Below are 12,250 nucleotides of genomic sequence, written 5' to 3'. Positions count from 1 at the left end.
ACTGTGCAACACAACTTATCGATACAGGCAAAAGCCGCCGATATCTGCGGTACCCAATATTTTTTGTCTGTTAATTTATTACGTGATTTATTATTCGGAAAATGCGCCACTACAGAAGCGGCTCTTCCGACCGCGAAAAAGAAACACTCAAGACTTATTCACGCCGGCTTGTTCACACCGAAGGCGAATCAGCCGTAGCTGGCGACTGGGAGGCGTCGGAAACCTCCTCTCCAGACAGCTGCGGTGAGGCGGCTACTCCGATCGTTCGGGGAGCAACTTCTTTACGCCCCCCGAAGCTGTCCGCTTTGCCGTAGTCAATCAAAACGCCATGCAGCGGTGTCGCTGCTGCATCTTTGGGAGAAGCAGTGACAAGTGTGCAAAAGCGCCATATAGCGCACCTCCGAGAGAACCGTGCGGTCTAAATAGGTACGCTCACTTTCACCTTCACTCGCAGCCTTAAATTAGGATTTAGGAGCCTATGAATTCAGCACGAAATTTGAATTCTATGCCTACAATACGTTTTCCGCAATATGCACCGCCCACAGTTCTCTCTAGTTTTCATTTTTGTTGTGTTTTATTTTTGCGCTTACTTGCAGTGTTTTCACTTTTGTCCAGTGAAGAATCGCCTGCAGGAATGTTATTATAGTGCACCACAATGCCTCTTATCTTTATTTGCATTCAAGTCCAGTTTTATAACAACTGACAGATTACCTTTAGGTACAGTTATTGCATAATAGTTAATGACATTTGGCTGGGCTTACATTGGAAAAAATTCATCATACTTAGCATCATTATCAGCCTTACTACGCTCATTGCAGGGCAAAGGCCTCTCCCATGATTCACAAATCCACCCCGACTTGTGCTTTCGGCTGCGACGTTATACCTGCGGTATTTTTAATCTCATTGGACCACCTAACTTCTTGTCTCCCCTTCGTATGTTTGCCTGCTCTGGGAATACAGTCAGTTACGCTTAATGACCAGCGGCTCTCCTGCCTACACGCCGCGTCCCCGCGCCATGTCCATTTGTTCTCCTTGATGTCAACTATAATATTTTTATCACCAGTTCGTTCCTTGACCCACTCCGCTGTCTTTTTGTCTCTTGAGGTTACACCTATCATATTCCTATCCATCGCTGGCTGCGTCGTCCTCAATTTAAGCTAAGCCATTTTTGTTAGCCTTCAAGTTTTTGCTGCGCAGGTAAGTACCGGCAGATGCAGCTGTTATATACCTTCCTCTTGATTGGTAGTAGCAGATTACCATTCATAATTTGAGAATGTTTGCCGAATGTGATCCACCCCATCTTATTTTTCTGGTTAGTTCACTTTCATGGTTTGGCTCCGCGGTTGCTACCTGTTTTAAGTAGACATATTTCTTTACTACTTCCAGGGTCTCTCCCCTTATCGCAAAGTCCTGTTTTCTGTCGATACTGTTGCACATCACTTTATTTCTGTGCATAATAATTTTCAGGTCTACTTTTCTGCTTTTCGTGTCTGGTTCAGCAATCATGAGCTCGAATTTGTCTTCTGAGTTACTCATCAAGGCAATGTCATGAGCGAATCACAAGTTACTAAGGTACTCTCGATTAATTCTTATCCTCAACTTTTCCCAATCTAGGGCCAAGAAAACCTGCTTTAAACATGCGGTGAATACCACAGGAGAGATCGTGTCTATCTGACTTGCACCCTTCTTTATTAAAATTCTGTCACTTTCTTTATGGAGAATTATGGTGGCTGTGGATCCACTGCAGATTTATTCCCGTTTGTTTATATAGGGCTAGTCAATATCCTGATTCCACATTGCCTGCATTACTTCTGATGTCTCGACTGAGTCAAACGCTTTATCGTAATCTATGAAAGCTATGTATAGGAGTTGGTTAAAATCCGCGCAGTTCTCTATTTCCTGATTGATAGTATGAATATGGTCTTTTGTGGATTAGGCTGCACAAAATTCTGCTTAGTCATTTGGTTTATTGATCTCTATAAATCGTCATGGTTCTATTAGCTATTATTTTTGCCAATAGGTTGAATAGAACAGACAGTAACTTACTGAGCCTGTAATTTTCAAGTCCCTGACGCCTCGTTTCTTATGAATTAAAAGGATTTTGGCATTATTCCAAGATTCTGGTATCCTTCCCGTCATGAAACTCTTCGTGTATAAAGTGGCCAGTTTTTCTAACAAAATTTCTCTGCCATCTTTTAGAAGGTTCGTTGTCACCTTATCCTCGCCAACGGCTTTGCCTCTTTCCCAGTCGTTACTGTTGTTATTTTCCCTGTCATTACTGCTAAAATGTCTAATTCCTCTGTGGTAATATTGATTCTTAAGATATCATCCTGGTTGTTTCGGCTTCGGTATTTGTGTAGAGTTTTTCCACCACCTCAGCTCTACCATCCATATAGATTATGACTTTGCCTTCCTTGTATCTTAATGCATTCATCCGATTTTTGCCTATGCACAAGCTTGCCTTCGCAGGTTTTAGGCTTATGACTAAAATAATTGATATAAAAGCTTTAAAACCATTCGCAAGTTAAAAAGAACACGCAAGCACTACTAACCACCAGCCAGGCATAAATATATATAGATGCTGCACAACAGCTAAGAAAGCCTAATCGAAATGCTACCGCAAAAAAAACGCTTTGAAAGCGAATGCATTGATTTTATCCCAACTATAAATGCTGTCTAAGCTTCAGTTTGATGAATAAATAAACCATTGCCTCCAAATTGATAATGGGTAGATTCGTAAACTTCGGAACCTAATATGTATTATTTTATACGCTACAAGGGGATTCGAAGCAGTGCAAGATGAGAAAAAATAAATGATAAAAAATAAAAAAACATGGAAGTTTCAATAGAGCTGTTCTCGCTTACTACGCCTTGCTTATTTGCATTGCCGGAGACCGGCTTCAGTCGACACTTCTACTGTTTGTAGCCCTGTACACTCTTTAGTGCGAGAATGCACAAAGTAGAGATATTGTACCGCGATAAGAATGGGATCCATTAGAACACTCTATCAAATGCTAAAATGTTCAGAAGATGTGCCACCCGCTTTGCTTCTCCGCTAATGCTGGTGAAGAAAGCGATAAGTACTGTGTTTGTCCCATTTCTAGACTTCCGTGCTTTCCGTTTGAACTTCAGCTGTCCATTATCTGTTTGGAGCGTGTTCTCGCGTCTGGATCTCGTTTACGTTTTGAAGCGCCTAATGACACCTTCAGAGCTCTACTTGATACTTTTCATGGACGAAGGCCTTTTTTGTTTTTTTCGGCTGTTTGTTTTACCATGACGTGTACCAAGGCGCCTAAACACAAGCAGCACGCCTAAAGAAGGAAGTGTGCGACAGCGTAGAATTCGAGTCAGCTGCACAATCACTCACCCCGGATTCTCCATTGTAAAGAAACGCCCTGGCCCAGTTTCAAAAAGACGTTGTCCTCTCCGCCCGCGAACTTCGCTCTCATCCCATTTGGAGCATATAGCATCTCCACGGGATCAAACAAAGCCTCCTCCTGCCGCGCCGCAAAAGTGTTTCTCTCTCTCTCTCTCTTTCTCTACTCCGCCCCCCTACGATCTAACCCCTCATTCTCTTTTCAACAAAACGACGAGAGTCCGGAGCGGAAGCAGTTCTCGACATGATAAACAACTTCTCACGGTCGAGACAGCAAACATGGATCGGCGTCTTGTATACCGCCTTCCCGCGTCTCGCTGGCGAATACGACGCAAACATGCCTTCTCGCCCCTCCTCGCGCCATGTTTTACACGTTATATATGATTACGTCTGTTCCGCGCTTCATTGCGATGCAACCTTGGATATGGTAAGCGTATTTCCTTGCCCTACCTTTGGCTCTGTCTTTCACTTTTCCGTTATTGATTTCATGCCGTCGAGGCTAGTTCCGCCTGCATCACTACATCGGCCAGAAAGGTAATTCCGGCTCCTCAGAACACGTAGTCCACTTCGAATGATTGCCTCGATAGATGAATACTAGCTTCTTTGCGGAGCACTCACCGTCGCTGGCGCAATGTACGGCAATGCATTATTAAAATATTTACCGGCTTCACGAGATACAAGAAGGGGGCCTGCTGCGATGAAAGTGACAAACTGAAGTTACGTCTATTGATCATGTTTCATTCGGAAAGCGGAGGAAAGCTGTGCCTCGTTTCCTCGTTTTGTCGATTCGACCACACGAATATCTTTTAAGCACTTGGCCGCTTGCGCAGCTCACTGACAGCCCGTTCGTGCACTGACCGCGCAGCGAAGGAGCGCGGAATTCAATCATTTTCGAGAGCTAACTGGGTGCTCACTCGACTGGTAGTTTCTGATTCAAGGCGTTGATTTAAGTATTCAGGATTTGAAAGCTGAGTCCAAGCAGTGATCTTCCAGATCGTTGAGCGTTAATGAGACTCCTCCGAAATGAGGATAGTTGCTCGACTATAAATCACCGCAGCCCAACGTACGAAGGACTAGAAGCACTTCGAGAACTCACCGCTCGAAACGGGGGTGGATTAGCGAGTTTGGCATGCTCGGCTTGTCATAGCGCCGGCCATCCGCTTGAATCGTGATGCCGAGTGAAGAAAAACAATATGGGGGTGGGAAGGTAGAAGTGTGCAAGATCTCGAGTGAACTCATATTAGCATTCGGAGGAGACATTTAATTAGTTCACGTTGTATAATGAACCCTTTTGACACATTTTCAATCATACCATATAAGATCTTAGCAAGCTTAATTACTCCTTACGTGCCTGGGTGCCTTGTTTGCATATCACGGTGAAATTAAAGTTGTTTAAATGGCTGAAAATATAAGACCTAGAAAAAAGAAAGGAAAAGAAAAATGAAAGTTTCATTTATAGTCTGAAATAGCTATGCTGTGATGAAGTCGAAGAAGACGATGTTTCATAAACCATTTTAAAATTTTTACCTTTCTGGTGATATGGCTTCTTTTTTGATGAAAATCTGCATTAGTGAACTTGAATTCAACGTTCATATAATACCCGACTTCGAATATGTGATTCCACATTTTCAAAACAAAGCTTGCTAGCAACAACTAGACTTTTCCTGCCTTCCTAAACCGCAAGGTGTTTTTAGTTATTCGGGAAATACTTGTGAAAAAATTCGCACTCAAAAGCCCGTTAATGAATGTGATGGAGCTGAATGGAAGAAATTGACAGTCATCCCACACGTTCATGTTGCCTCCTATTTATACTCAAAACATTTTCAACTTGAATCAAAGTCTCAGCCGTTTTCAGCGTACCCAAGAAACGAAGTGGATTGTGTGGTGAAAATAACGTTCAAGAATTTGCTGCACAATCTTGCTCCCAAAACACACACGATAATTTGTTGCGTGCCGATAGAACGTAATGTATGAAATTCCGCTGTCTAGGGAATGTCCTACAACGGGCAATGAGGCCGTTGCCTGAATGATCGACTGCGAGAACATGCATGCACCTTGAAGCATGAAAGGAGCAGTATGTTGCTGTGCATCGTTCAAAGTGTGGTTGCGTGCCAAATTTTGGCTAAACAAGGATTTCGAAAACGTACAAGAATCATTTCACTCGAATGTTCTTCGAGATTCACGTGATTCATGCACACAATGACTGATATGTAAGAATTCATTCCATAAACTTGCTGAGAAAAAAAAAGGTGGGCAATTAGCTTTACGCTGACCATATACGTAACTCATGTGCCGTGAATGAACACCTGTCTTCATATCCTTTATTTGTTCTTTTTTTTTGAAGTTGCAGATTTTTCTACGGTAAAATAAACTCGTTCTTGTGAGTCCGCGCTTCCATAGTTTCATCAGTTGTTTTTTTATGTTATATCCCAGCACTGTTTTTAAGGTTGAGATGTTTCTGACATTACGGATTGCTTCAAGGGATGAAGCTCTTTAGGTGACGGCTGCATGATCGTCTGCTGCTGCTACTGTCGTGATGGTCGATGCGCTTAAGCGCAAGAGAGACTCTGCGTTTTGTCACCAAGAGACAAATCGCTCTCTCTCTCTCTCGCCACCACCTCATCGCTCGCTGCGTGGCGAGGTAGGGCGAACTGCACGCGTTGACTTTTGAAACTCTCCCTGCACAACCATTCACCAGCCACCCCGTACATATGGGCACTTGTTCTTGACCTGCCAGATTTCACAGGTTTCACAGGTTGTGTGTGCGGTGTGTGTGTTATGTGCAATGTGTATTTACTCCTCTCTCTTTCTCCTCCTGATTCGCCTCTCCCCGTGTAGAGTAGTAACCTGGACTTAGCCTAGTGTAACCTCCCCACCTTTCTGATATTTTTTTTCTTCTCTTGACCTGCAGTGTAGTATTGGTGGGATAATTCTCTACAGTTGATATTTCTCGCAGTAGACCTCGGCTTGAAGCACTTTCACGTTGAATAAAACACCCTTTAGCATCCGCAATGAGCCACATTTAGCCAATTATGCGATATCGTTAGTAGCAATGGCAAGCTTCTCAACAAGGGAGAACAACAACATCAATAGAAAAGGCGTTTATCTTACTTTTATAGAATGGTAGGTGTGTGTAACCTTACATCACATCTTGAGTTCTAAATCAGAATTTTTTTTTTGAAGCTGACCGATTCACTGCGTTTGCAACTCTGATTAATTCATATAGAATTATTGACTCTGAAAAAATTGAAAAGTTACTCACGATGTCTTTCATGCATTCGAGATACCGTGTATATGACATATGAGAGCACTTAAGAGATGAAGTTTATTTCTGCACATTATTATTATTATATTCGTACCCAAAACATAAGGACACCCAGAAAATATGGACAGAGCAGGCTCTCAGCTGCCACTCAGAGTATACAGGAAAAGAATATAAGAGGAGATAAAGAAAAAAAGCCGAGAGAAAATTGTGAACATTTGAATAACATTATGTAGAAACACACTATTATTACTAAAGCAATCGCTTCTCTTTCATATATACCTGTGTAGATTTTTTAAACAATTATGGCAACTTGGGAATAGCATGAACAATTGGCCTCCTAAGGCTTGTTGATATAACATTTCTTCTGGAAGGAAAAACCTATTGAATTCCGCAAATTGATTAAGAAAGTGGCAGTACAGGGTGAATACAATGCGTAACGTTTCAGACATTAAAAAGGCAATTATATGCATAAATAAATCAACAAAGATAAAGTGGGCAAGCCTAAGTGTCGTGAGTTTTTGAACAGCCAAGTGCAGACAAAGAAAAGAAGGTTAATTTGTAGGGCAAAGTGTAGACAAAGTATCATGACAACTTGCTGCGTAGCCTATTCTTTGAAAAATAATCAGCAACAAAAGCACGCAATAGAAATCTGACCACCATGACATTTCAACTAACCTGCGCGAGGAAAATGTTTTTGCGCTTCGACTAGTCACAAAATCGGTTTCGAAGGACAAAATATCTCGACTTTAAGAGAACAAATGCTTTTGCCACACAGATGATCGCGTCAGTGTCCCTGCCATAAATGAGAAAACTACAGCTCACAAAAAGCCTCACTCTATCTTTTACATATCGCTACGCTCACCTTGAGGCCCTTGCAACAACCTCTTGACTAACGGTAAAAGATGCTCAGAGGTGGCGAACTTCCTAGTTAAGTCTGGCTGTCTCGTCTGTAAAAAAACACGCTAACAAATATACCAGCCGATCAAGAGAGACTGCTGGGAGAGCTTGCAGCGTGAACTACATGGTCGTGTTCCACGATGTTTGTCTTCTTCCACCAGTTCCACGTGCACGGATCCTGGAGGCACCTGAGCTGTTCATCAACAGTGGCTCGTCGATCAACGTGAGCTGCGCGATCGAGCACAGTCCCGAGCCGCCAGTGTTTGTGTTCTGGTACCACAACGACCGCGTTATCAACTACGACGAGACGAAAGGCGGCCCGGGCCACATCTCGGGTGCCAAGCGCCCTCCTGACGCGTACGTCAGCAGCCTCTTCATACGAAACGCCCGGCCGCAAGACTCCGGCAACTACACCTGCGGCCCGTCGAACGCTGATTCCACAAGCGTCGTGGTGCACGTGCTCAACGGTAGGTGTGTTTTCGCCAGCACAGCGTGTTTCTTCATTGCGAGCTTGTGGTTGTTGTCTCTGTGAGCATAGTTTTCCTTCCTTTTTGCAGAATTCGAGCACTGGTACTTAAGTGTTGGTTGCCGAGCGTGTCAGTCGTTGCCCAGCTTAGGCGAGATGTAGCCTTGTCAGCCATGTAATACTGCTTGCTATTTAGCTATTCAAATTACGGGTTGACATCTGACGGCTCTTTTCGATTATTCCTTGTAACCCATTTAATACATTAGGTGTCACGCATTGGAACACATAAAGTAAGTTCAGTCAGCGAAATGTTTAAGTCCACGTGTCTCGCCCTTGCATTTCGTCATTTTAAGCGCAGTTGCTGCGATTGGCTAACACTGTGCGCTAACGGAACTAATCATAAAGGAACTAATAAACGAAAACAAAAAGACACTAAGTGATCCGCAACAACCATTTACAACCGTATGAATAACGGTGTTCGTCGCGAAAACATGTTTATTTGTTACTGAGTTTTGAAACGCCAAAAAAAAAAGGCCACCTTTGGAACGAATGCTTATACCATTGAACTATTTTTTCGCCTGAATGAATCTCCCGCGTGAACTTCACCTGGCGTAGCATCTGATGTGCGAAACGCAAAATAGGAAGAGATCTTCTCAGAAACAACTCGGTAAATTGCACTTTGACGTACTCGGTAAATTGCACTTTGATGTAACGGATTAATTATAGCAGTCTCCATGAAAATGATCTATAACCAAGTCAAAGTTCATTCATAATAGTCGCTGTCAGTTAAGATGAGCGGAGGGCACCATCGGCTAGAACCTAAATGACTTTGCATAACATCCACTTTTTCTTCTTCTTTCACATCAAAGTCTTCTCTCCTCTTGCTTTCTTCTTCTTCCTTTCTTTTACTGCCATGTGATCCCACAGGCGAGAAAAGAGCCGCCATGCAGCACGACTTCTCGCCATCGCGGGCCCTGCTTCCAGTCTCGGTGGAGTTGAGGCTGGTGCTCTGTTCCCTGTTCACGACGCTAGGCGTCGCCTTCAGGCTCACCTCTTCTTGACCGTCCTGCGTGACCAAACTCGCCACGTGTCTACAAAGCTTCGTCACTGTCCGTCCAAACTCACAGACCCCCAAGAGAGGTGAGCCATCGACGGCCTCTTATCGTTAGACTCCCTGCAGTTCATTACTTCTTTTCCCTGAGGAAAGCGAAGAGGGCTTTTCTTCGACGCTAAAAAACCGGCTGCATACGGGTAATGAGGTAGCCACAGTGATCTCATTTTCTCCTAGGCCTGTCATCTCGTAGAAAAGACGACGTGCTGTGCGCCGCGTCATCACTATTTGACTTTGAATTTGAACACTACCGAGCTAAAACTTCCAAAAATAAAAAAAACCTATGCAAGTAAATTAGGAAAAAAAAACGGCATCTTTTTGGGGCATTAATTTAAAGAAGTAAGTCGGGCTCAGCAGGAATTATCTGAAGGCACTTTAGTTCAATACATACTGTGATATACAAAGGTGTACGTAGCACATATTGTAAGCAAACCAACGTTTTTTTTTAATAATCGTAATAAAAGTAGCATTACTTTACTCACGAACGTCTTGCTAGAAGGCACTTCCCAGCGGCATTTCCAAAATCGAGTATTTTTTTTCCGACATAACTACGGAGGTGAAGTTTTTTTTTTCTTTTTCCTGAGCATTTCGTTTCCTACACTACTCGCACAGTATTGCATTGAATATGAACAAATACTAGGCAGTTATATTACGTAAAAATGTTGAGACCGAAAAAAAACATAACCAGTAGAGTGTAGGCTCAAGATGACAACGTGAGAATGTGCTTATAAAGTGCGCCGAACCTCGTTAAGAAAGGCAGGTTCCTGGGTGTTCTACTTGCCCGGCGGGAATATTTGCGGAATTACTTCTCTTCCATCATACTTATCAAACTAAGAAAAAAAAAATGGTATTCAATTACCCTTGCGAAAAATGCCTACTACGTAGATTTTTTAACTTGTTTTCTTTTTCTTCATGTCGAGAAACTGCAACAAGGTAGCGTTAAGTCACACAGACTTCCCGTTGCCTTATTGTTTTTCGGTGATTTTCATCATCCTGTTTTCTCATAACGTGCATTAACTAGCCCAACAACAAGTTTTTATTAAAGTATATTAGTTCATATATAGCGAGCCCTAAGTTATCCTAATCTCTTCCTAATTCTGATGAAGCTTTGTCCTTTCGCAGATTTCTCGCCGAGGGTTTGCGTCGTCTAAGTTTCCTGTAACATGCACTAACTAGCTCAACAGCAAGTGTTACTAAATGATATATCCTCAATATATAGGGGGCCCTAACCTATGCTTATCTCTTACCAACTCTGATGGCGCTCTTTCAACTATTCATTGCTGGTGGTTTGCGTCGTCTAATTTTCCTTTGACTGGCAACATCTGGCCCCAAAACAAGTTTTAATAATGCAATAAAACGTTCTATGAGGTTGCGCTTTGATCTAAATTCACTACTAGTACTTGCACGTGGTTCATACATTCTAATTTGTGGGGACGGCAGCTTTGGGTAGCCACTGAAAAACGAGAAGAAGGTTTTTGGTTTTTGTCCAGAAGCATAAAGGAAAAGCTTGCCGAACTGACTTTACTTCGGATCTCAGACGTCAAGCAATGCCACACTATGAACTTAGAACTGTTGTCGCTACGTATTTCTGTCTCCTTTGATCAGTTTTCTTTTATGGATTGTGCTAATGCACACTGGTGATGGAAACCTTTGTGCGAGCTCACTTCGTTTCTCGCAATATTCTGGTTTGGTATTTTGAGTGCCACCGCATTTCCTTTCAGTAGACGGCAGTGCCATTTTCAATGCCGCCTTCTTATATTCTGAGATACTTCAAATTTGTGCCTACACGTCTCCTGAAGACCCACTCCAAAGCTCCAACGTTTTTTTTAATCGTCATTTCGTTTTTACTCACTTGAAGCCTTATTTGTATCATCATGAGTGGCGCTGTCCTACTTGTGTCGCCGGCAGAAAGCAGCGTGGCAGAAGTGAGCGCCGCTGATTCTTTTTATGCTTAAAATGATTCCTGGGTAAGTTAACCGCTGGATTCAGTCTGGAACGCTCTATTTTACACGTTTGAGAACCATGTATTTCTCTTCACTCTACCACGGCAAAAGCAATCCCGGAAATTTAGGAACGAAGCTCCTTAAAGCGGCACCCATTCGTCCCTAGTAGTCGTAGTCGTCGTCGTAGTATGTAACCTGTTTTACGTTTTGACCTGAAAGGTGGTGCCGGTGGGAGATTTCTCCTGTGCGTTGTTGAACAATAAAAATTTCGGAGCGTGCGAGTTAACTAAAAGCGGAATTCTCCTGTCTCTCATTCTCCATTAGCAGCCATTGGCATGTACATTAAGAAACATCTGACAAGAAAGGGTTGCTACGTTATACTCGCCGGGTGTAACCTCCTTTGTTTTAGAAAGGTTTAGCGAGCGTTAGGCCGCAGTGCCATGAATACAGTGAACTAGTATATACCATGAAGTCGAGGTGGTTAAAGGTGGGAAATAGACACGAAGCGCAAACGGTAAGAAAGTGTGTGTGTGCTACCTCTCGTTCAGTCCTTGAAATGTCCGCTGGATGGCGGTGCTTCTATATCGGGAATATATGATGAAAAGATGCGAGATGTTGGTACTTGGTTTGTTAAATAGATGGACGAACGGACACACAGACGGATGCATGGACGGACTCACGGATGGCTGCACCGACGGATAGACGCATGGACGGACGCAGGGGCGGATGCATGGACGAACTCAGGGACGGACGCACAGATGGACGTGCGGACGCACGAACAGACGCACGCAAGGACGGGCGAATGGACGCACGGACGGTCACTCAGACGGACGCATGGATGGACGGAAGCAAGAACGAATGGACGGACGGATGCTTCGCGCCACTCTCCATCATTCACTCCGTGGATATGCTGCCATTTTTTTTTCTATCAAAAGCCGGTTTCCTTAGCTGTGCCGTAAAGACGCTCTTCTATTCACTCTGCAATTGCTTATTTTAGTGATTAAGTTTCACCCATGTCGCAACGCGCACCATCGAGCATTCGGTCATTGCAGAATACAAACGGACGAACAACCTATACGGAACCTCTTGCGAGGAATAAGGATGGGCCTATGGTTCTAAAGGAGCACGACCTGGGATGTCATTAGGCATTCTTCTTGAAAATGGGCAGCACCTTCTGAATGGTACCTCATTT

At 43.4% G+C, this 12,250-nt stretch overlaps 1 protein-coding gene across 1 annotated transcript in view; it reads left to right on the top strand.

Moving 5' to 3' along the window:
• Positions 1 to 12,250, top strand: part of LOC142788199 (zwei Ig domain protein zig-8-like) — a 135,967-nt gene that overhangs the window by 106,193 nt on the left and 17,524 nt on the right. Inside the window, exons 3-4 of the mRNA XM_075884768.1 lie at positions 7,700 to 8,005; positions 8,932 to 9,144. Coding sequence (XP_075740883.1) covers positions 7,700 to 8,005; positions 8,932 to 9,065 — 440 coding nt within the window. The 3' untranslated portion in view covers positions 9,066 to 9,144. The remainder of the gene's footprint in view (positions 1 to 7,699; positions 8,006 to 8,931; positions 9,145 to 12,250) is intronic.

Source organism: Rhipicephalus microplus, unplaced genomic scaffold (genome assembly GCF_043290135.1).
Source record: "Rhipicephalus microplus isolate Deutch F79 unplaced genomic scaffold, USDA_Rmic scaffold_47, whole genome shotgun sequence".
Taxonomy (NCBI): domain Eukaryota; kingdom Metazoa; phylum Arthropoda; class Arachnida; order Ixodida; family Ixodidae; genus Rhipicephalus; species Rhipicephalus microplus.
Note: the sequence above shows the minus strand (reverse complement) of the source record. Positions and strands in the feature narration are given on the sequence as shown.